General features: G+C 36.0%; 1 protein-coding gene across 2 annotated transcripts in view; it reads right to left on the bottom strand.

Annotated features, from left to right (window-relative positions):
• Positions 1-26,597, bottom strand: part of RABEP1 (rabaptin, RAB GTPase binding effector protein 1) — a 103,924-nt gene that overhangs the window by 50,563 nt on the left and 26,764 nt on the right. Inside the window, exon 2 of one of the 2 annotated variants that reach the window (XM_046676879.1) lies at positions 17,709-17,837. The exons of the other annotated variant lie outside the window; for it this stretch is intronic. Coding sequence (XP_046532835.1) covers positions 17,709-17,837 — 129 coding nt within the window. The remainder of the gene's footprint in view (positions 1-17,708; positions 17,838-26,597) is intronic. 2 annotated transcript variants of the gene reach the window in all.

Raw genomic sequence — 26,597 nt, 5'->3', positions numbered from 1 at the left:
ATTTACGTGTGTTAGATAAAATATAACACATTATACATATTACTTTAAGTATCTGTATATATATTTAAACCAGGAAACAAACAGAAGTTTAAAAAAAAGAAAAAAATTTTTCTGTAGCAAAGCATATCAAACATGTTAGCCAATGGTACAGGTTAATTATTTATTTCGTTTTTGCATATTTAATTATGAAGATTTTCAAACATACTCAAAAACTGAGAGTATAGTACAATAACCCTTCACATACCTATCACCAAGATTCACCACTTACCAAGATTTCACCACATTTACTTCAACTATCCTTCTTCTTTGCCGAAGTATTTTAAACTAAGCCTCAGAAACCCTATCACATTATGTAACACACTACATACGTATTTCTAAAAACACAGATATTTTCTTATATAAATACAGGGTCATTGTCACACCTAAAAAAATTTACAATTGTTTGATATAATCTAACAACCTCTCTGTAGTAAAATTTCTCCAACTACCACAAAAATGTCTTTTTGAAGATTTGCTTGAATCAGGATCCAAACAAGACACTTCATTTGGTTATGCTAATACCTTATAGAATATTTCAAACATGGAGACAAAAGAATTCTAAAAGGAACATCTATCATCTCCTAGCTTCATCAATTTTTAATGTTATCGCTACATCTGCTTTAATTTCTTTTTAACTTTAAGAAATAAAACATTACAAATACACTACCTTCCTCACAGGTAACAACTATCAAGAATCTGGAGTCACTACCATGTATATTTTACACCTTTACTCTATGTTGCAGGCTTTTAAAACCTTAATGCTCTCACAGCATACTATTCTTCTGCAATTACCTCTCACTCCACAACATTGTTTTTGAGATTGCTAGTACCTGCAACTACTTCACTCGTCAGTTGCAATACCATACACCAACACATCAACTATTACGTTCACGGGCACTCAAGTGTGAGGTAGGGATCTACTCCTTCTACACAGATGTTCCCATTGTTCTATACCCATTGCCCCAGTCTTTACCCAGTTTTATAATGCCGTCTATGTCATACATCAAATTTCCACATATGTGAGGGTCTGGTTTTAAAGCCTCTATTTTATTAAAATGGTCTATATGTCTATTCTCATGCCAAAACTATACTAAACTAAAACAGCATTATTTATACTATTTTGTCTCCTCTTGTATATGTTTAAAATTTTCCATACTAAATAGTTTAATAAAAAGGCCATGATGGGGCTGGCCCTGTGGCCGAGTGGTTAAGTTCATGTGCTCTGCTTTGGCGGCCCAGGGTTTCGCCAGTTCAGATCCTAGGTGTGGACATGGCACTGCTCATCAAGCCATGCTGAGGTGGTGTCCCATACAGAGCCAGAAGGACCTACAACTAGAATATACAACTATGTACTGGTGGGCTTTGGGGAGAAGAAGAAAAAGAAAGAAAGATTGGCAACAGATGTTAGCTCAGGTACCAATCTTTAAAAAAAAAAAAAAAAAAAGGCCATGATATAGTTTTGAATAAAGTAAGGGCACTTGCCCTACCAGATATCAAAAGTTATTATAAGCCTCATGTACCCACCACCCAGCTCCAGCAACCATAAACTCATGGGCAATCTTGCCCCATCCATCAGTATGCACTCCACAATATACTGAGACAAGTCTCAGACATTTTTTAAATTAAGAAACTTTATTTTTGAGAGCAATGTTAGGTGCACAGCAAAAGTGAGCAGAAAGTGTTGTCAGTGTTTTAGATTTGGGCCATCATAATAGGTATGCAGTGATATCTCATCGTTGTAACATTCACAGACTTGTGCAATCACCACCACAATCAATTCTGGAACATTTTCACCGCCCCAGAAAGAAATCCAGTACTCTTTATCACTGCCAACCCTCCAACGCCCCAGTCCTAGGAAATTACTAATCTACTTTTTATCGCCATTGATCACCTATTCTGGATATTTCATATAAATGGCATCGTACAATATGTGATCCTTTGTGACTGGCTTCTGTTACTTAGCATATGTTTTCAAGGTTCATCCATGTTGTACTGAGTTTCAGCACTTCATTCCTTTTAATGGATGAATAATAAAAACAATTTGTTTATCCATTCATTATGAGTAATGCTGCTATGGAAATTCACGTACATGTTTATGTATGGACATGTTTTCCTTTCTCTTGTGTTACATCTAGGAGCGGAATTGCTGGGTCAAATGGTAACTCTATACTTAACCATTTGAGGAACTGAAAGACTTTTTCCAAAGATGCTGGACCTTTTAACATTCCTGCCAGCAGAGTATGAGGGTTTTCATTTCTCCACATCCTTGCCAACACTTGTTACTGACTTTTGACATAGCCGTGATAGTAGGTGTGAAGTAGCATTTTGTAATTTTGATTTGCATTTCCCTGATAGCTAATGACACTGAGCATCTTATCATGTGCTTATTGGCCATTTGCATATGCTCTTTGGAAAAATGTCTATTCAGATCTGTTGACCATTTTTAGTTGGGTTGTCTTTTTATTACTGAGTTAAATGAGTTATTTATATCATCTAGATAAAAGTCTCTTATCTGACATTGTATTTGCAAAATTTTCTCCCATTCAGTGGGTTGTATTTTCACTTCCTTGATAGTGTACTTGGAAGCACAAAAATCTTTAAATTTGGTGAAATCCAATTTACCTAATTTTTCATCAGTTACTTCTGCCTGTAGTGTGCTAAGAAATCACTGCCTAATCCAAAGTAACACAGATTTACCCCTATGTTTTCTTCTAAGAGTTCTATAGTTTACCTTTTAAATCTAGGTCCCTGATACACTGAGTTAATTTTTGTAGATGCTAGGGGCCCAATGTCATTCTTTTGCATGTAGACATCCAGATGTCTCAGCACAATTTGTTGAAAAGATGATTCTTTCCCAACTGAATTGTTTTGGTACCTTGTAGAAAATCAATTGCTCATATATGTGAGGGTTTATTTCTGGATTCTCAGTTATATTCCATTGAACTATACCTGTACTTATGCCAGCATCACGCTGTCTCAATTACTGTTGCTTTGCAGTAAGTTTTAAAATCAAGAAGTTGAGTCCTCCAACTTTGTTCTTGTTTTCCAAGAACGTTTTGGCTATTCTGGCTCCCTAGTATTTTCATATAAATTTTTGGATCAGCTTATTCTAAACAGCTTATCCTATTTCTACAAAAAAGGTCACTGAGATTACTGAAAGACATTGCATTGAATTCGTAGATCAATCAGGGGAGTATTGCCAATATTAAGTCTTCTGATGTATGAACATGGCATGTCTTTCCAACCTTTATTTAGATCATCTTAAATTTTTTCAACAGTGTTTTGGAAGTTCAGAGTACAAGTTTCATACTTTGTTAAATTTATTCCTAAGTGTATTATTCATTTTGATGCTATTGTAAATGGAATTTCAATTAAAATTTTAACTTTAAGTTTCTTTAACTTCATTTTCAGATTTATTGCAAGTATATAGAAATACAATTGATTTTTGTATATTGATCTTGTATCCTGTAACCTTGCTGAACTCTTGTTTAGTTCAAACCTATATTTAGTTTTTTAGTGGATTCCCCATAATTTTCTAGATAGAAAAGGTCATCTGAAAATATAGTTTCACTTCCTCCCTTCCAATTTGGATTCTCTTTTTTTTTTTTTCTTTTTGGCCTAATTGCCCTGGATAGAAACTCCAGTCCAATGATGAATAGAAGTGGTGAAAGTGGAATCATTGTCTTATTCCCAATTTTAGGGAGAAAGCACTGTCTTTAACCACTTAGTTAAGTATGATGATGAACAGCAACAGAGCATTCTTATATAGCGTCGGAAGATAAGAGGATGGCACGAAAAGACAAGGCAGGGTACTACTCTGCTATACACAGGGTTGCTAGGAATTAGAACAGACTCAAGGGCACTAACAACAAATGATGATGTTAGCTGTAGGGTTTTTTACAGATGCCTTTTATGAGGTGGATGAAGTTTCCTTCTATTCCTAGTTTAGTGTTTTTATTATGAAAGCCTGTTGGATTTTGTCAAACGTTTTTCTGTCTGTAGAGATCACACATTGTTTTCTACGCTATCAATGTGCTGTGTTACATTGATTGATTTTCAGGTGTTGAGCTTTGCCTTCTTAGGATAAATCTCTCTCAGTGGTGGTATATAATTCTTTTTAAGTATTGCTGAATTTGGCTTGCTAGTATTTTGTTGAGGGTTTTTGCATCTATATTCATAAGGAGTATTGGTCTATAGTGTTTTTGCTTGTGATATCTGTGTTGGTTCTGGTATCAGGGTAATACTAGCCTCATAAAACGACTATGGAAGTGCCTCCTCACGACTTTTCTTTATAAGAGTTTGAGAAGTATTAGTGTTAATTCTTTGAACATTTCATAAAATACACTACTTAAGCCATCTAGGTTTTTCTTTTTCGTGTGTGTGCATAGTTTTTTTTAATTACAAAATCAATCTCTTTATTTTCTATGGGTCTACTCAGATTTTCTACTTCTTCTTTAGCCATTTTGGTGTCTCTATCTTTCTAGGAATTTGTCCATTTCATCTAAGTTATCCAATTTATTGGCATCAAGTTGTTCAAAGCATTCCATTATAACCCTTTTATATTTCTGTAAGGTCAGTAGTAATGGCCTCTGTATTCATTTCTTCGTCAATCAAGCTAAAGATTTGTCAATTTTGTTGGTCTTTACAAAGCATGCACCATTAGTTTCACTGATACTATTATTTTTCTATTCTCTATTCCATTGATTTTTACTCTAATCCTTATTATTTCTTTCCTCCTACTTGCTTTAAGTTTCATTAACTCTTTTTTCCAGTCTTGAGGTAAAAGGTTACCTACCACTTAAATCAGTAACCTAATTGATTTAAGATATTTCTTATTCTTTAATATAGGCCTTTACAGCTATATATGTCCCTCTAACCACTGATGTAACTGCATCCCATAAGGGTTGGTATGTTGTGCCTACAATTTCACTTATCTCGAAGTATTTTCTAATTTTGTGATTTCTTCTTTCAGCCACTGGTTACTTAGGACTGTGTTATCTAATTTCTACATATTCGTGAGTTTCCCAAATTTCATTCCAATATGATCAGAGAACACACTTCATTTTATTTTAATCCTTTTATATTCAAATCGTCTATTTCCTTGTTAATCTTCTCCTTGTTCTATTCATTACTGAAAGTGGAGTATTGAAGTATATACTACTATTGTCTAACTGCATATTTCTCCCCTCATTTCTGTCAGTTTGCTTCCTGTATTTTGGGAGTCTGTACTTAGATGTGTATAGAACTGTTTTGTCTTCCTGACAGATTGGCCTTTTTGTCACTATAAAATGTCCCTCTTTATCTCCAGTAACATTTTTTGGTTTAAAATCTACTTTGGCTGATATTAGTATGGCCACTCCAGCTTTCTTATGGTTGCTGTATATATATTTTTTTCAGTCTTTTCCTTTCAATCTATTCATATCTCTGAATCTAAAATGTATTCAAGAATAGCTGAATTTTGTTTTATTAACCAGTCTGAAACTGTCTTTTGTTTGGATTGTTTAATCCCTTCACATATAATATTACTGACATCACATTAACATTGCACTTAAGTCTGCAACTTCTGTTTATACGTCTCAGGTCTTTTTGCTCCTCTATCCCTCTTTTATTGCTTTCTTTTGCATTAAGTGAGTAAATTCTAATGCAACATGCTAATTCCTTTCATAATTGTTTCACGATATTTTCTTGTGTTATTTCCTTAGTGGTCACTCTAGGGCTTACCATATACATCTTAACAGAATCTACACAACCCTAATTCCAAGGCAATATAGAAATGTTACTCCTCTATAGCTCTATTCCCTTTTCCCATGTCTATACTATTACTGTTATATACATTGTCACCAGTATTTTACAAACCCAATGATATAATTATTGCTTCATATAATTGTCTTTTAAAGAAGCTGAGAGGAGAAAGGAGACCAAGTATATATTTATAGCATGTGCTATATTAACCTTCTTATTTACCATTTCTGGCTTTTTTCACTTGATTCTGTGTGTTGGAATTACCATCCAGTGTCACTTCCTTAGTCCAACACAACTTTCCTCCCACCCAACTTGTTTGTGCAAATATATTACATTTCCATTCATTACAGGCCCAATAAAACAATAATATACATATTGGCTTATAAAATTGCTTTTTTAAATCAAGAAATATTTATTTATAGTGTTATGGTTACACAATTACCTTTACTAGGGAATCTGTTTTTTCACATGAATTCAAATTACCGTCCAGAATTACCTGCTTTCAGCTAAAGAACTTCCTTTAGTATTTCTTGTAAGGCAGTCCACTAGGGAAAAATTCTCTCAGTTTCTGTTTATTTGAGAATGTCTTTTTTTTTGATCTTCATCTTAGAAAGACTTTCGCTGGATATAGGATTCTTGGTTAAGTTTTTTTCTTTTCAGCATTTTAAATGTCACCCCACTGCCTTCTCACCTCCATAGTTTCTAATGAGAAGTTAGCTGTTAATCTTATTGACGCTCCCTTAGAGATGACAAGTTGTTTTTCCCTAGTTCCTTTCAGGATTTTCTCCTTGTCTTTGGGTTTCAACATTTTTACTATGCTGTGTCTGTGTATGTATCTCTTTGCACATCTCTATCCTACTTCAAGCTCAATGAGCTTCGTAAACATGTATATTACTGCTTTTCATCAGATTTGGGAAACTTTCAGCCATTATCTCTTCAAATATCTTTTCTCTCTCTTTCTCTTGCCTCTCCTTCTGGCACTCCCATTACACATACGGGAGCGTAAGCATCCATTAAGCACACTTAATGATGACCCACATATCTATGAGGCTCTGTTCATTTTTCTATTTTCTTTCTGTTCTTCAGATCTGACAATCTAAGTGATCTATCTTCAAGTTAACTAATTCTTTCTTCTACCAGTGCAAATCCACTGTTTAGCCCCTACAGTGAATTTTTCATTTTAACTGTTATACTTTTCTCTCCACCCCCTCAGGAAGATTCACCATGGGCTAACATCTGTTGCCAATCTTCCTTTTTTTTTTTTTACCGCTTGAGGAAGATTTGCCCTGAGCTAACATTTGTACCAATCTTCCTCTATTTTGTATTTAGGTCACTGCCACAGCATGGCCACTGCTAAGTGGTGTGCATCTATGCCTGGGAATTGAACCCAGGCTGCTGAAGCAGAGTGAACTGAACAGGGCCACCCTAATTATTCTACTTTTCAACTCCAGAATTTCCACTGGTTCTTTGTTATAACTTCTTATTGATATTCTCTATTTGATGAAACACTGTCACATTTTTTTCTTTAAGCATGGTTTTCTTCAGTTCTTTGAACGTATTTCTGACTACTTTGAAGACTTTGTTAAATCTGACATTTGATCACCCTCCCAGGCACTGTGTGCTTTGTTCCTTTATATGGTCACAATTTTCTGTTTATTTTATAGCTCCTAAATTTTTTTTGATTGACGACATTTTGGATAATATATTATAGCAGCTCTAGTACTGGTTCATCCCCACCCCTTCCAAGCTTGTTATTGCTGTCTGCTGTTTACTTGTTTAGTGGTTGGCTGGATTATTTTACTAAAGTCTACTTCTTCTCCCCTTCTCCCCCCACTCTCACAGTATGAAGTCTCTCACATTGCTCCTAGCAGGTACAGCCTCAGGCACGTGCACAGTCACTAATGGATGACAGTTATTTCAGGAATCCCTTGTGTTTGTCTCTTTCTGACCATATCCATCTGTCAATTGCTGGTGTTCTTCCTCTCTCAGTGACATATCTGGTTTAGGAACAGGGCCCTGACAAGGCGAGATGGAATGGTAGCCTCTGGTCGTCTTGGCTTGTTTCTCCCAGCATGGAAATTCCACCCTACAAACAAGATAGGGCAAGGGCTATCAGGGCCCTAGTATTGTCAGTACACCACACTCAATGTAGAGCCTCCATCCTAAGAGTGAGGGCTGGGCAGAAGAAAGGAGCTCCAGATCTCTGGGCCACACTCAACCAATACTTAGCCTCTAACAGGTAGCTGGGCAGGGGAGAGAGATGATTCTGTAGCCCCCACCTGTGAACTGGGGAGAGAGGGAGACCTGTGTTCTTGGCATCATCCGCCTGGAGTGGAGTTTCCATCACACCAGGCTGGGAGGGGAGAAGGAGGGAACAGTTCATGGATCAAACACCACAGACTCTGTTTTTAACAAGATTTAGTAGATTTTCTTGAAGAAATATTTCATTTGCTGTATGCCTTAGGACCACTTCCAGAGACTTTAAATGGTTATTTTTTAAAACAGTTTTCACCAGTTTTGCTGAGGAATGGAAGCTCCTAACATTACCACACCAGAAGTAGAACTCTCAAACCTATCATTTACCCATCAACATTTCAGTATGTACGTCTAAAAGGACCATTTTTTAAAAACACACATAAAACTTCCATCGTAACCATTTTTAAGTGTACAGTTAGTGGTATCAAGTTCTTCACATTGTTGTGCAATCAATCTCCAGAAGCTTTCATCTTACAAAACTAAAACTATACCCATTAAACAACTCCCTATTTCCCCCTCCTACAAGCCCCTGGCAACCCACATTCTACTTTCTACTTCTTTAAGCTGAATTATTCCAGATACCTCATAAAAGTAGAATCATACATTATTTGTCTTTTTCTGACTAGCTTATTTCACTTTGTAAGGACAATTTTCACACCTGACAAAATTTAACAATACCTGATGCATCATCAAACATCCAGCCAGTGTTGAAATTTCCAGTTGTCTAAATTTTTTAAGAGTTCAGCTCTCTGAATCAGAGTCCAAATAAGGTCTATACATTACAGTTAGTTCATATGCATTTTAAGTCTCTTTTAACCTATAGATTTCCCCTCCATCTCTTTTTTCCTTGCAATTTATTTATTGAGGAAACTAGGTTGTCTTGCAGAACTTCTCACGGTCTGGATTTTGCAAACTGCATACTTATAGTTGAACTTGTCCTTTTGCTCTCTGCATTTCCTATAAACTGGTGGTTCAACACAGTGGGTCACATCATCTTCTTGATCCTGTTCTTCCTTGTACAACTGAAGATAGTTTGGAAAATCCATGAGGGAAAAAAGCAATTTTAATTGGAATTGCCTTGAATTTATAGGTTGAGGTGAGACTTAGTATCTTTGTGACACTGAGTCTTTCCAACTGTGAATATGGTATCTCATTCCATTTATTCAGATTTTCTTTCATGTCCTTCAAACAGTTTTATAACTTTCCTTTGTAAAAGGTTTCTGTATCCTTGGTTAGACTTACTCCCAAGTGACTAAGGATTCTGATTTTTTTCCCTTGTCTTTTGTTTTCTTTGCTTCAGGATTTCTTTTTTTTCTATTACTTCTCTAATTAGTTGTTACTGATACAGAAAAACATAACTGATTCTTCTACATTAATCTTCATTCCAACAACGTTGATAACTCTTTAGTTCTAATAGTGTGAATTCTCTTGGTTCCTCTATGTTAGTAATAATATGGACTCCACATAGAGACAAAACTAGCCTTAACTTGCCAAATTTAATAACATTTCTTTTTATTTTATTGCATTGGCTAGAAGGACCACTAGTACAAAAACGAATTAAAGTACTGATTATAGGTCTTCTTCTCTCATTTTACCATTAAGTATGATATATGCTATTGGTTTCTAATAGAAACACTTTCTAGGCTGAGGGAGGTCTCCTCAATTCCTAGTTTGCTAGGAACTAGTATGAACTCTATTACTAAAGGGTGTTAAATGTTATTAAGCGTCCTTTCTGGTTTTTCTCATTTACTATGTCAATGTAGGTACATCAACAGATGTTCCAATGTTAAACTATCCTTGCATTCCCAGTATGCATGGTCACAGTATACTATTTTTTAATACTCTACTGAAGTTGATTTTATTTAGGATTTTAAACTCTATGGTCATAAATGAGGTTGGTTTATTGATAGCATGCCAGTACTAGCATTAGTGCCTCTTGTTCAGGTATCAAGGATACATTAATCCCACTAAACGAACTGGATGGTCCTCTTTGTCTTGTTTCTGATATAGTATATAAACGAAAGCAACAAATGTTCCTTGAGGATTCAACAAAATTTGCCTATAAAACCTATGCCTGTGGCTTTTTTTTTTTTTAAGATTTTATTTTTCCTTTTTCTCCCAAAGCCCCCCAGCACACAGCTGTGTATTTTTAGTTGTGGGTCCTTCTAGTTGTGGCATGTGGGATGCCGCCTCAGTGTGGCCTGATGAGCGATGCCATGTCCGTGCCCAGGATGCAAACCGGTGAAACCCTGGGCCGTTGCAGCGGAGCATGCGAACTTAACCACTCGGCCACAGGGCCAGCCCCCAGTGGCATTTTTTATAAATAAAAATTCTATTGATTCAGTTTCTCTTGTGGTTATGGTTTATTCAGGTTTTCTATTTGAGGTAATTTTGTTAATTCATATTTCCTGGAAATTATCCATTTCATCAAAATTTTTTAGCATAGTGCTCTCATGCTTTTACATCACTAATATGTGAGTAATTATGTCTCCTTTTTCTTTCTTATTGGTTCTCTCCAAAAGATGTGCTTTTGATTTTATGGAACTTCTTAACTGTTACTTTGCTTTCTATTTCACTAACTATTTTTTTTAAATATGCTTTTTGGTGAGGAAGATTGGCCCTGATCTAACATCTATTGCCAATCTTCCTCTTTTTTCCCTCCCCAAAACCCCAGTACACAGTTGTATATCTAATACTAGGTCATTCTAGTTCTTCTATGTGGGATGCTGCCATAGCATGGCTTGATGAGCCGTGTGTAGGTCTGCACCCAGGATCTGAACCAGTGAACCCTGTGCCACCAAAGCAAAACACGCAAACTTAACCACTTGGCCATGGGCCAGGCCCCCATTAATTTCCATTTTTATTTTCTTTCTTCTACTTTCTTTGTGTTCACTCTTTTTGTAGCTTCTGGAGTTGAACATTTAGATCATTTATTTTCAATCATGTATCTTTTAATAAATTAATTTCAATAAATGCTTTTCTTTTAACTGCAACCAACAACTATCTTCATCGTATTCTAAGTATTCTGCAATCTCCATTGCAATTTCCTCTTTAACCCATAAGCAACAGGAATGCATTCTTAGACCCCAAACTTTTTTTTTGAGGAAGATTAGCCCTCAGCTAACATCCATGGCCAATCCTCCTCTTTTTGCTGAGGAAGACTGGCCCTGAGCTCACATCCGTGCCCATCTTCCCCTACTTTATATGTGGGATGCTTACCACAGCACGGCTTGCCAAGCAGTGCCATGTCTGCACCTGGGATCCAAACCGGGGAACCCCAGGCCACCAAAGTGGAACGTGCGAACTTAACCACTGTGCCACCAGGCCAGCACCCTTAGTTTCCAAACTTTTAAAAAATATATTTACGTTGTTTAAAATCTTTCTAACTGCATTAGGTGAGAAAACATGGTGAGTAGCTCAATTTTTTAATATGTTGAGTCTTCCTTTGAGATGCAGACAACCTTTTAAGTGTTCCTTTATGAATATAAAAGGAATGCATATTTTCTTGGGTACAGAATTCCTAGGAGATCAAGCTTTTTAATATTCGCTTATTCAAAGCTGTTATGTCTTTACCTACTGCTTGATATAGCAATTGCTATAATGTTAAACATCTCCTATGTGTGCATTTATCAATTTCTCCTTGTAATTCTATCACCTATTGTTCTATAGGATGTATCATGGCCATTTTATTATGTACATACGCATCCATGATTATTACTTTTTTTTTTTTTTTAAAGATTGGCACCTGAGCTAACAACTGTTGCCAATCTTCTTGGCTTTTTTCCTCCCCAAGTCTCCACAGTATATAGTTGTATATTTTTTAGCTGTGGGTCCTTCTAGTTGTGGCATGTGGAATACCGCCTCAGCATAGCCTGACAAGCAGTGCCAGGTCCTCACACAGGATCCGAACTGATGAAACCCTGGGCTGCTGAAGCAGAGCACACAAATTTAACCACTCCACCACAGGGCCGGCCCACATTTTCTTGAAAGATTGTTTCTTCCAGCATGAGATAGCCTTCTATACCCCTTCACTGTTTTTGCCTTAAGCCCCAAACTTGTTATTATTGCGTTTGTTTTACTTTCTTTGTTTAAAAAAATAAAGTGAACCAGGAAGTTTTTTGGTTTTGTTTTTTATAGTCAGATTTCTTATATCTATACGTTCCCTCTGTTTACTTTTCTTCTCACAAATGTTATCTTTACCAGTTCTTCTGGTGATTTATGTGGGTGATAAATGCTCTTAGTTTTTGTATGCCTGAAATATCAATTTTGCTCTCACTTGAACAATTTAGCTGAATATAAAATTTTAGGTTCACAATTATTTTTCCTCTGCACTTTGAAGATCTTATTTCATTGTCTCCTGCCATCTATCCTGCTTATGTGGTATCTCCTGTGAGCACAACTGTTTCTTCTCTGGTAGTTTTCAACATTTTCTTTTCATTCTTGATGTTTTACAGATTAAGATGTGTCAAATAAAGTATGAATTTACTTTTATTTACTCAGCTTGGTACTCAGTATTTATGTTGCGGACTCACTTTTTTTTTCTTAGTGCTTGAAAAATCTCAGTTATTTTCTCCTCAAATATTTTCTACTATTCCCTCCCTTCTCTTCTCCTGGAACTCTTTTTAGATACGTGCTGGAGGCTGAATTCATCCTCTATGTCAAGTGCTCTTTGACATTTCTCTCTCTGTCTCACTGGGAAGGAGAATTTCTCAAATACCATTTTCTAATTTACTAAAATCTCTGTGCCTTATCTACAGTTTAAACCATCTATTTACCTTATTTATTTATTCTATTTCCAAGATTTCTAACGGTTTTTAATTTTTTTTTAACATACTCTAGCTTTATTTCCATATCTAAGTGCAAGCTTATGGCACCTGAACCACAAATATCTTCCTAAACTTAGTTTTTAACTATTGAACCTCTGGTTAGTTAGCATCAGAGCTTTATATAAATTATGACCATGTACAAAATCCTTTTAAACACCACTAGAAAATTTCACCGTCTTCTGGTGATTAATATGAGCTCTATTTCTACTATTTTCATTCAAATTGAGAACTCTGGCCTTTTCTTTGCTGACTCATGTAACAGGCTCTTAATCATTGCCCAAGACTGAGGATTTCCAAAACACAAACACTGCTGCAGTGCCGAGCTTTACTGAAGTTGGTTAAGAGGAGAAAGCTAAATCAAATACTTTCCTAAAAGCAAAATACCTTTTCTCAAGTTTAACAGAAAGGCAACAAAACTGCCAAAAATATTTATAACACCCCAGTTGAAGTGAGCTGGGAAAAGAATGGGTACTAAGGCAGTAACAGACAGTAAGAGGAGTTAAAAAGTAATAATCTCTTTTATTAGTATTGCCCATCACTGTTTGCACTTATATTTCAGCTATTCTCCAAATAAATGAAAACACAGCTATTACAACACCAAAGCAAAAGCTGTTCCTATGGGAAAAATATCAATGTTTGGACTTCCGGGGTTACCTTGACCTGGGTTGCTGAAAGATAAAACAAAGACTGCTTGAACACATCAAAACCATGGCTTATGCTGTTATCCTCTGTGACAATCATAAAAGACTAGGTTTATACTTCAGAATAGATGTAATAATATAAACTGCTGCTTTAAAGAACATCTTTAAATTTTTTTATTATGATATAGGCAAACAGCCAAGACAGAAACCAAATCAACACTGACCTTTTACACACTATGCATTTTCTTTAGAAATGACACCAAAAACTCTCAAAAAGGATCACATTATTTCTTTTGAAATTTTGTAAAAAGTTACCTCAACTGTTCTCTATGGCCCTCTTAAGTTCATCAAGAACTTCAGATAGTAAAGACAGAACAGCACACATACAGATTATTTATTGGGTCTAGATGTATTCAAAGCAATTTTAACATACCAAGTATGTTTTCTGAATGAACTCACATTACAAGCTGTTTAGATCAGAGACATAAAACTGCAACTGATAATGTATTTCAGAAATGAGAGGTTCTTGGTCGTTTCCATTTCTTCAGAATTTTACAGAAAAGTCAATTTTATAATTTCAAAGAAGAAAGTAAGAAAACAAAGGAAACCCTAACAGCTTTACTTGGGGACAGAGGAAAAACAGAAAGTGAAATGAACAACTCTGGACAAGACTGACGAATTTATTGAATAAGCAAAGACTGAAAGAAAAAGCTGTAGAGAGGATAATCAAGCTACAGAATTATTGGTGTGAGAGGCAAAGGGAAAAAAGGACGTCACTAGCCAGTATCATGATGAGTTTGAACTGGTCATCAGGGAACTCCTGCCGTGACCTTATACATATACCTTAAAGGTTATTACAGGACATCTTGACAAGAACATACCATTGCACAGAGTATAAAGTGGTGTCTCAATTCAAGGTCAAAACAAATTTTAACAGGGAGATGTTAACAAATTCACAGGAACATATTGAAAAATTGGAGAAAACTTATTTCTCATGACATTTAACATATATTCAAACAATGATATTATGCCAAATGTATTATCTACCACAGTAGACTACACTTTTTTTTTAATTTCTTTTTTTTTTTTTTTTGAGGAAGATTAGCCCTGAGCTAACATCCACCGCCAATCCTGGCCCTGAGCTATAACATCCGTTCCCATCTTCCTCTACTTTATATGTGGGGCATCTGCCACACCATGGCTTAATAAGCAGTGCATAGGTCCACACCCGGGATCTGAACCGGCGAACCCGAGGCTGCCGAAGCAGAGTGTGCAAACTTAACCACTGTGCCACTGGGCCGGCCCCAAGACTACACTTTCTTGAAGATAAAAACCGTATCTCATTCATCCCAACCTTCATAGTGTCTTGCAGAATGCCATCATGCCTAGACAGGAACACCAGCTTTCTCATCTCCTTGCCAGCCTATGATGGAACAAAATCAAATAGGAAACAGCCCTCCTGCAAGCCATGAGAAAATGGAACTCCATCCCATACTACCGTCAGTAAGCCTTTCCAAGCCAGGGCTCAACTCTGGGAGGCCTAAGAACTTTCCACCCTATAGAACAGCGGCTTTCAAACTTCTCTACCACAATTCACAAGAAATACATTTCATATCACAACTCTATACATACCTGTATATATGTAACTGAAACAAAAAATTTCATGCAACTATTCGTATTTAACCTTACCAAGTATAATGTGCTCTGTTATTTTCTATTTTATTCCCTTTTTTTTTAACTACCAGTCACAAACCACTCAGTTTTGCTATCCAGCAATGGGTTACAACCTGTAGTCTGAAAAACACCATTCCAGGGCAGTAGTCTTCAAAGCAGGGTACATTTATCCCTGGGGGTATGCAAAGATTTTCCAAGGGATTCATAGGCGCATGTTGTTTTAAAGGATCCTCAACTTTCATCAATATTCTTTCCTAAAACAGAGGGTTAAGTGCAAAAATTCTCCTTGCTCACCTCCCTTTTCTTAATACCTTTCTCCCACTAAACTAAAGAAAGGCTTTTCACTCATCCTGAATTTTACTGTGGTTCACGGCCCTGTTGTATAAAAACTCCTCTGTGATATCAAACTAGAGGGACAATTTAAAATAGCAATGTCAGTCAAAAAACTATATGACTAATAACTAGGTAACAAATCTTTTGACAGGTCAGGTGACTGCAAAGTCAGCTTCCAAGAAAACTGAGGGAAGACCTAAGTGAGTTGTCAGCCAATAGAATAAAAATATTTTTGAACTTAGAGCACTATGTGATTTAACGTATAATTCACAAAGCGTTAAGAAAATGGAATAATCACTATAAAAAACTTCTATTTCCATCTTCTACTTATTTATGAGACCAAGGATTCTCAGCATTTATATCTATTTAAAAAAAAAAGAAACATCTTTTTATAAAAGTAAATAATATTTACCAGAGGTTAATGACTTAATTGGGAAGGAGACAATATATCTCATAAGAGCTGCATTTCCAATAATTTTTACAATTTATAATAATTATTTTTTAATGCATATTTACAGTGTGATCAATTGTGTACTTTTAATAACTAATTATAACTCAATACAGAAGAAATTTGCATGCATATTTTTGCTGCAGAGAAGTCTGACCAAATTTTTCTAAATGGCTTTCAAGCACAAAATATTACCTTAGGCCAGAGCTCCCTGAACCAGCAACATCAGCATCGCCTGGTAACTTGCTGGAAATGCTAATTCTAGGAGCCCAGACACCTAGTGAATCAGAAATTCTGGGGGTAGGGCCCAGCAGTCTTTGTTTTAACAAACCCTCCAAGTAAAATTCTGATGCACACTCAAGTCTGTGTTCTTAAAAAACCACTTTTTCGAATAAAATTCTGAGGGAGATTAAAAAAGAAAACCCAACACAAGGAGGAAAAAAATGTAAAATTTCTGCTAAAGAGCTTATTCATGTACTTTTTATTAAATAAATGATCATGGACATTTAGTAACTAAAATTAATTCCACTGGATATGTTTAAAAGCATGAAGTCTAAATTGTCAGTATTGACAATATGACAGAATTTACATCCTTCGTATCTTTTAAAATTTAAAATAAATTTTAAACATCAACTTTAAAAAGGTGTGAAGGGTGTATATAAATATTTTATGGAGTACGTTAATTTAAAAGATGGATGATCTACAACAGTGAGTCTCAAACTGTGGTCCTTGGACTAGCAGTACTGCCATCACCGATGAACTTATTAGAAATGCAAATTCTCGGGCCCCACTCCAACATATGTATTCTAACAAGTTCTCCAGGTGATTTTTAAAACCATGTTACTAAAGTCTGAGAGCCACTGGTCTAGGCCAGAGCAGTGGTTCTCAAAATTTAGCGTGCATCGGAATTAGTTGGAGAGCTTCTTAAAACATCAACTGCTGGACCCTAATCCCAGAGTTTCTGACTCAGCACATCTGGAGTGGGACCCAAAACTTTGCATTTCTAACAAGTTTCCCAGGTGATAATGATGCTGATGCTGCTATGCCACAATCACACTTTGAGAACCACTGGTCTAGAGGGCTTTGGAAACCATATCTGTATGTTCCTAGGTCATTAGCCAAAACATAAACCCTTCCCCTTATCCTTCACACGAGGTCCCCAAGATATGCTCTCGTGTATTTGCCTTACACTTTCCCTCTTTTAAACTACTCACACAATTATGTAATATGTTTTCCTCACTAGAGCTAAAGTTCTGTGAGTTAAAGAACCACATGAATCTTGCTCCTTCTGTATACCCAGCACTAGGCACAATGTCTGCTTCATAGCAGATATTAAACAACTATATATAGATAAATAACTGAACGTTTGTTGGATACATCCCATCAAATGTCAGTTTTAATATAACATGGCTAAGGCTATTATTAGAGTGCCAATAGTCCTGACTTTTCTGGAGCTGTCTCTCAAGCATGTTAAGAGCACTGAAAGTCTTGTGTCCCAGGAGTAGGTAGCCTACTATGTTAAACATCATCGTTAAGTTCAAAAGACAAAGAAAAATCTGAGTGACGCATTTTTCAACCTGTTTTTCAATTCCATTCTTAACCCTAGCCTCTAAACAGGCCTTTAGCATACAAGGCAAGTACAAATAAAATCAAGGTTTATTCAGTGACAAAATTAATGTTGTACTACCAAGGATTTGACATTTTAAGGCAGTTTTAATATGGCGACTAGGGGAAAACTTACGAACTTACCCTCTTTAGCCAAATATAACTCTTTAAATTTTGCTCTCTTTTGATTAAATTCTTGCTCAAGCTGCTGCTGTGCACGTAAAAATTCTGCATTAATTTTTTCCAATTCTGCTACCCGTTGCTGAAGAGAAACTAAAAAAACAAAAAAACAAAAACCCTAGTTAACAATAACTTTTATTTATAAATTAAGTCACAAGAATAAATTAGTATTCTAGCTGCGCGTTTCTATAATGAAACAAGTAGTCATGCTTCTTCCCAAGACCCAATATATTCTAGGAAATTCGAACTAAAAAAAACCAAAAACCACTTCTGTTAGATTTAATACTCAAATTGTGAATAAATCACATAAACAGCACATATACTGAGAATCACATAAGGCAAATTTCCTAAGAGAGCTTCTAAAGTTTCTTTGTATAACTGACAGAATAGAATGTCAATCCACTTCCGGAATGTTAAATATTGGATTATTTGGGCTATTTATCCCACAAATGAACCCACTGCCAATCTTGCTAGCTCCTGTTTGAGTATTATGAGTAAAAAATGGTTCCTTGATTAGGATAGCCATACCATCTTGAACTACTCTTCCAATTTCAAAATGCTTCCTTAACACTATGCTGAAATCATAATCCAAACCCCTTTCATAGCGAAAGGATGCAGAGCCATACATTCTGTGTGAACTCTCAATCACTGGGAGGTTACCTAGTCTTCAGATGAATGTTGACTATGGGGTGGCCGGGACTGGGACACTCTTTAACTTTAGAGGCACTATAATTTGGCTACAGCTGATTAAATAAATGCCTATCCTGACCAAACCCAGAGAATCTTCTGTTTCAAACAAGCAGTGGGAAATCCAGGAGTCCAAACCCCTGATCTCCTCCTTTACTCCAACAGCAACCCAGCCAAGAAGCTATGACCCTAACCCCTCCAGCAGATACCTATCAGTACTAACACTGCTGCCTAATTACCTAGGCCAGCAGAGCTTCCAGTTCCCTACTACAAGCCACCCCAAATAATGTTTTGCCTACAATTTTAGCTATGATCTGAGATTATGTCTGAAGGCCCCCCCTCCCCCACACCATTACTCAATTTAACTGAGAGCTGATTTTATAGTACATAGAAAAAATGACTGGAAAAAAAATGCACCAATGATTTATCTATGAGTAACAGAATTATGGCTCATTAATTTCTTCCATATGCTTTTCAAAGTTCTCTACAACTCCTTTGATAAATAAAGAACTAAAACCAGTATTTGTTCATTCCCATGACACCACCAGACTAGCCTCCCTATGTAAGTAACAGAATTGATGCAATCCATGGCACAAAGAGATAATGACTGCTGCTTTGAGTTCCGCGTCGTTAAAGGTAAGGAGTCATTTTGAGAAGCAAATATCTAAGGTGTTTAGGTCAAAACAGAGACCAACATCTGGCCATGTGAATGACTAATAACCTTTAGAGAAAAAGAGGGATGGAGAATGTACTGGAAGGGAGAAATGCTCAGTTACCTCATATTTACCATTTGAAATCATGAAGGAAACCTGTTCTCTGTGCTATTTATTTATCCTGTTATTTTTATTGTCCAAATTCCAATTGTTAAATAAATTAAACAAGTTTTCAACTTAACACTTCAATATTACTGGTAGCTACTATCTACTGCATAAGGTAGAAAAAGGACTCTGAGGAATCAACAAAGAAGAAAACGCAAGATTCCTCTCTTCTTACTTTTCCGTAAGAACTACACTCCCACCTCATTCCTACTTTCCACCAAAACACACACACACACACAATTCTCATACCTTTCAACATTATATTTATATTTAGGAACTGAGGCTAATGAATCAATAAAAACTAAAATGTAGCCTTTCAAATTGCAGCCAAGACTGAGTGAGTTTCCACAACTCCTAACCCTGTCCTGGCTCTGACCCACAGTTCAGGCTCTATCCACAACCACAAGTCTGACCACCTCTCTCCGGGTTTCAGGACAGTTTCCAATTCCAGGGATCACGATCCCTTTGAGGGTATACAAAATAACTCCCTTATTCTTATTTGCATTTTTAATAAAAAAAATTTTAAATCCACCTGAAGTACTTCTAACATATTCTAATTCCACAATACATAAAAAGGCCAAAACAACTGCTTTTTACAAGAATGCCTCTACTTCTATATCTAAAAGAAATCAATTCATCTCACATAAGACAGCAGGAAAGTTTACAAACAGGCATATCCTAATGCGTTAGCAACCAACCACAAATCCAAACGAAAATAGCTTTCATCACACAGAATGCTGTATTATTTTTCTAACATGGTGACTAGAGTTCACAAAAATTAGTTAATAGTTCATGCAAAAAGTACTTAGCCTGGCATACAGAAAAAAATTGATAAATGCTAGCTGTCATTACGTAAACTAGTGATATATATTTAATGATTAAAAGGAAAAAGCAGAGTGATCAAGTGACTACATATGTAATCACAAAAGACAGGAAGACACTTCCAACCTCATGATTCTGACTCAGTTCCATGCTTAGACTTGCAGCTTATACCCTTCCCTATTATCATGTATCTTCATAGCATCACGGACAAATTAATTACTGTTAATACCAACCTTTAACAATATGAAGCCTTCTGTAACTTAGCAGCTGAGAGCTATTAGCACACCAGCCTTCATTAACCATTCCACACATTCTGTATATTGTTACCTTCACGTGAGTAATAAGAAAAAGGAGAAAACTATGTTATGCAATGGCTACTTTTAATGCTTGACATCCAAAGGGAAAACTTATTACATCATTTACTCAAAATGTCTGAATTAAGCAACAATACAGAAAGAAAGGAAAGAGAAAGAAGAGTAATATGGCAAATGAAGGAAGGAAAGACAATTATTCTTAGATATATCTCCCTCCCTAATTTTGTTATGACTGGGAGAACATGTAATAACTTAAAAATATTTTTAAGCCCCAAGTTGTGTCCCCCTACTACATTCCTCTAAGATTGTACTAAATTTGATGAGACACAAGCAATAGGAGAAGGAAAAAAAGCCGTTTAAGTCAAATATTACTACAACCAGAACCTTTTTGTTTAAAGATGTTCAAGATCCAAGAAAACACCTATTTCAAGTGAAAAAACCACATAGCTCCAGTGGAACAAAAGAATCCAAACAGTTCCTGAAACTCTGAAGTCTTAAGGTATGTATCATTGGGTTTTAAAATGAAATGATTAACCATGATAGGTACATCCATCCAATGGAATAATATCAAGCCAGAAAAATTACACTAAATAAAAAGAACAAAATACAAAATTATATACAACACAATATGAGCTATGCAAAAAATACATAGAAAAAAGAAGACTGGAAAGAATATGCCAAACTATATTCAGAGTGGTTGCCTCTCTGAATCAAAGGGCTATTAAAAGGATAAATTACATTGATTGGATCTAAAATAAATGGTAATGAAGTGCTTCATTTTTCTTTTTTTTAGTTTTAATGATTATAATTTTATTGCTCCATCTCAATCTCTCTGCTCATAAAAAGTGCACATATTTACTTCAATGGTCTTAAAATATGTCAACACACTAAATAATCGTTTTTTTTTAACTGCACTTACATTTTCCCAGGACCAGCTAAAATAGATAAATTTCCTAAAAAACAAATCTCTTCTGTTCCAAAAGTGGTCTTCCAGCTAACAAATGGCCTTCTCTCAGTCTCTAAAAACTCATCATGTCCAGTTTCTTTCAGAAATTACTAAAAAGGATTATTTGAAGTAAATCTACCCACTGAATTGTGCTTTGTTTAGGCTAATATTTAAATAAATCCACAGTTATTTAGCATGCCTCACAGAGGAAGGGGAGAGAAGAAAGTAGAGTGGGTGAGGCTGGCAGGGATTACCAATCTAGAGAATATTCACCACAAGCAGTAGTCCACACGCAGGTAATTGGGTTAACATTACCAATGACTTTACAATATTAGAGCAAATACATAAGGCATTTGGGAATCACTTTTTCCATAATACTAAAGACAATCATAATTCTTTAGTACAACAGAAAGTTGTCATTACACTTTACATAATCCCATTTCACTTTATATTAATGCCCAAAACATCTGACTTAAGCAACTTTAAGAAACTGCATCTTTTTACTTTGTCCATTTACTCAGATAAACCATTTCTAAAACAGAATAACATTTGGTTAAGAAGTTTACACAAAACAATTTCTTAGCCTTCCCTCTGTGAATCAATGTTAAAAACTTTATTTTGTCTTCTACTTTTCTTTTTTGTAAGTCTCTTAAAGCAATTAAGTGTCATAGTACTTCAGATAAAAGATAACACTTTAAAGATGATGAATTTCAAATAAGAAAGCCAATAATTTCTTATGTAAAGATTACCTGATCCCCTGTTAATTACCTGAGAATGGTATTATGAATTTAACAAAAATATTAAGTAAAAGAACAAACTGGCACCAAATCTTAATTCAGGAGAAAAATGAGATAATGAAAAACTATTTAAGAGATTCTTCGAAAAGGTAAAAGCAGAATTAAGGAGAAGAAACAATGGAAAGGCCTGATTTGGGGGAGAGGGTAGCAGGGGCAGCAAAGGTGGAGGAGGGAAGAATCTAAGGACACAGGAATATTTTCTCATTTTCAACCTCCCTAGAGACACTTATGGTCAAAATTGATTAATAACCTCCAGGCGTTGGCAGTGGGGAATTTTCTGGGCCTAAATTTTACTTCTACATTAAAAGGAACAATCACAGAATCATGGTGTTGCAAGGATTTTACAGATTATTCTAGTCCAGTGTATTTCCAACTGAGTTTCAACCCATTAGCTAGTTGTTAAATCAATTTAGCAGTTAGCAATCTGCCTTTTAAAAATAATGAAATTTAACAGGAAATAGCAACACATTTAACATGAGTACACGTTATTTCATGAAATTTGTATTTCAGATACTCAGATGTTTATACTCGGTTGCAATAAAAACATGTTTTTTACTGTGGAGAGAAGTCAAAATAGTCTGAAAGCCACCAATTCCTAACTCATGCAGGAATCCATTCCCACAATATCACAGATAGGTGATCATATGGCTTCTACATGAACATAAATCGAGCAACTCAGTTCACTGCCTCACAGGCAGCCAATCCACTACTCGGAGATTTTAGAATATCCTCATCTCCCCCTTAGATAATTGATCATCTATTAGAAATATCTATTTTTAGGAACATGACCCTAAATCAGCTTTCTCAGAGATCTTAGTTCTGCCCTATGGAATTAGAGAGGAAAATTTCTAATATCTGACATCTCACACTTACCCTCTCCTTTCTTCTCCAGATGAAACATCTTCTAACTCTTTAATAATTTCTAAATTCATCATTATCTAAGTTGCTCTCCCTGCATATAGTCAGTCAAAATTCTACATAAAATAGGACACTCTAACCCTAACACAATACTAATGTAGAGTCTAGTAGAAACGTGATATCCAAGGACTATACTTTTTTTTTTTTTTTAAGATTTTATTTTTTCTTTTTCTCCCCAAAGCCCCTGGGTACACAGTTGTGTATTTTCAGTTGTGGGTCCTTCTAGTTGTGGCATGTGGGATGCCATCTCAGCGCAGCCTGATGAGCGATGCCATGTCTTCACCCGGGATTCGAACTGGCAAAACCCTGGGCGCCAAAGCGCAGTGCACGAACTTAGCCACATGGCTGGCCCTGGGGGCTATACTCTTAATAATGTACTGTAAATTTACTTTAGCTTTTTTAGGCCACGACCCCACACTGTCATTGTTAGCCCGTAAAATTAACATAATCTAACACTGCCCTTAAATCCTTTTCACTGGAGCTTCAATTAAGCCAAGGCTCCCTGCAACCTATACCTGGTGCAGGTTTAGCCACGTTGCAGAGTTTTGGTTTGTTTGGTCTTTTTTTTTTTTTTCTTTAACAAAGTTTTAAGTTAGAACTAAAGATCGAGCCCTTTGGGGCTGGCCCCGTGGCCGAGTGGTTAAGTTCGCGCACTCCGCTGCAGGCGGCCCAGTGCTTCGTTGGTTCAAATCCTGGGCGCGGACATGGCACTACTCATCAAACCACGCTGAGGCAGCATCCCACATGCCACAACTAGAAGGACCCACAACGGAGAATGTACAGCTATGTACCAGAGGGCTTTGGGGAGAAAAAGGAAAAAAAATAAAATCTTAAAAAAAAAAAAAATCGAGCCCTTTGGCACGTCACCTGAGACCTCGGTGGAGGTTGATATTAATATATTAGATTGCTCTATTAGTTACAAATTCATTCCAACCATCCTTAGTATCAAATCACATTTCTTCATTTTATCCATGATTTCCTAACAGTGTAGTCAAATGCCCTATTAAAATTCAAAGAGAATTTTGGAGTCAGAGAAACTGGTGCTTCAACCCAAACTTAAGCTTTCATTATATGAACTAGGGCAAATAGTTTAACCTTTCCAAGATTTCATTAAAATAAAAATGATACCCATCTTGCAGAGTATCAAATGCTACAAGTATTAGAGATAGTATCATATAAAATCAATTCACATACAAGAGGCACTCAAATGATAGCTACTATTAATACTTCAGAATTTAATAGTTTCAGGTTCAAAATTCTGCTAAAAAAAATGGAGATGTTCATTTGGCTCAACTTGTTCTAGAGAGTCTTCCAAGAGATAACTATAAGATCATTTTATTTTCTAAAATGCTCAAAAACCACTTCTTTAATAACCTATTCTTTTTTAAATGTTCCCAAAATTGTATTCAAGCAAAGTTAGAAATTAAGACAAACAGGTAAACAAAGTTTTGAGAAGTCAAAAATACAAAAGAGAAGTAACTACGAAAAAAATAGGGATTTCAGTGACTGCTTAGTAGATAAACAATGCAATATAAATTATATTCCAGGCTCTATTCCTAAATTACTATAAGACTATAAAGCTATACTCTACCATGTATTCCCGTATAGACTATACACTGACAATAAGAACCATGAAAAAAGTCTCAAATAATTGCCAAAAAAGGGCAACTTCAGAAATAAGCCAACTACATGGTTGAAATAAACTATGGACGTTTTTGAATACTAGTTGGGACATACAACACAGTTCAACCATCATTACACGCAGATAGCTTTTAGATCACCTTAATTTCTGATTACATTCAGTCCAATTATCGTAACTGTCAAAAGCTGGTATTCAACAGCTGATGTAAGTATGCATGGATAAAAGGGACTGTTATCTACTCAGTTTGTACAAACTGGTATCATTCTATTTCCCAATAGTATATCAAACCATATAATGCTAAGCCAGACGAAAAAGCATGACTATCACTGGACTGATTAACAGATGTATTTTCTAACTATTTGGGTATTTAAATATTTTAGTTCCCTACTTATAAAAAGAAGGCTATTCAAAACTTAAATATTAGGGGCCGGCCCAGTGATGAAGTGGTTAAGTGCACACATTTCACTTCGGCGGCCCAGGGGGCCAGTTCAGATCCAGGGTCTGGACATGGCACTGCTTGGCACGCCATGCTGTGGCAGGCGTCCCACATATAAAGTAGAGGAAGATGGGCATGGATGTTAGCTCAGGGCCAGTCTACCTCAGCAAAAAAGAGGAGGATTGACAGCAGTTAGCTCAGGGTTAATCTTCCTCAAAAAAAAAAAAAAACCACAAACAAAAAACAAAACTTAAATATCAGACCTACTTAAGGAAATGGCCAAAAGAATTCTGTTTTCAGCCCATAACTCCACCGGCCTTCATAAGCAGAACTACATCTTGCCACTTCAGGACCTGGCTTGGGGCTCTTACCATTCACTATCAGGGGCTGGCCCCGTGGCCAAGTGGTTAAGTTCACGTGCTCTGCTTCAGCGGCTCAGGGTTTCGCTGGTTTGGATCCTGGGCGTGGACATGGCACCGCTGGTCAAGCCATGCTGAAGCAGCATCCCACATGCCACAACTAGAAGGACCCACAACTAAAATATACAACTATGTACTGGGGGGATTTGGGGAGAAAAAGCAGGAAAAATAAAAAAAGACTGGCAACAGTTGTCAGCTCAGGTGCCAATCTTAAAAAAGAAAAAAAGAATTCATTATCAGTGAAAGTTAAATTTAATCTTTATTTTGTGCTTGAATTTACCAAGTGTCAGTCAGGCTGCTGGTAGGAATGAAAAACAGTACAATCACTTTGAAAACCAGTTTGCCTGTTTCTTATAAACACACACACCACACATCCAGCAATCCTACAAATGAAAACATATTTCCACGAAAGATTTGTACACCAATGCTCACTGCAGCTTTACTTCTAACAGCCAAAAACTGGAAATACCCAAATGCCTACTGTAAATGGACAAATAATGGGGTATCCATACAAGAGACTATTACTCAGCAAAAACAAAAAAAGGGGAATCACTTACTAACACACACAACATGGCTAAGTCTCAAGAGCATCATGCTAAGTGAAAGAAACCAGACACAAAAAGCATGATTCCACTTACACGAAATTCTAGAAAAGGCAAAACTGTAGTGACAGAAAGCAGATCAGCACTTGCCCAGAAGTGGGGGGAGGAGTTTAACAGCAAAAGAGCATGAAAGAATTTTTTGGAGTAAAACATTCCCTAACACAATTATTATGATTGTTACAAAACTGTACACATTTGTGAAAACCCATGGATCTATATACTTAGAAATAGTAAATGTTAGTGTATGTAAGTTATTTTTTAATCAGCTTTACTGAGGTATGAGTTAAAAATTACAAGAATAATTAGTGCTTGGCAACAGCAGAAGTGATTTCTTCATCAGGCCAATTTATTACCCTCATAGCACTTGTCATTATCTGAAATTCTTCCTCTGAATATTTGAATATTTAAATACTGATCCTTTCTAGAGTATATGTATCCTGCTCCTTGCTACA

This window comes from Equus quagga, chromosome 11, assembly GCF_021613505.1.
Source record: "Equus quagga isolate Etosha38 chromosome 11, UCLA_HA_Equagga_1.0, whole genome shotgun sequence".
NCBI lineage: Eukaryota > Metazoa > Chordata > Mammalia > Perissodactyla > Equidae > Equus > Equus quagga.
This window is presented reverse-complemented; position numbering and strand designations above follow the sequence as displayed.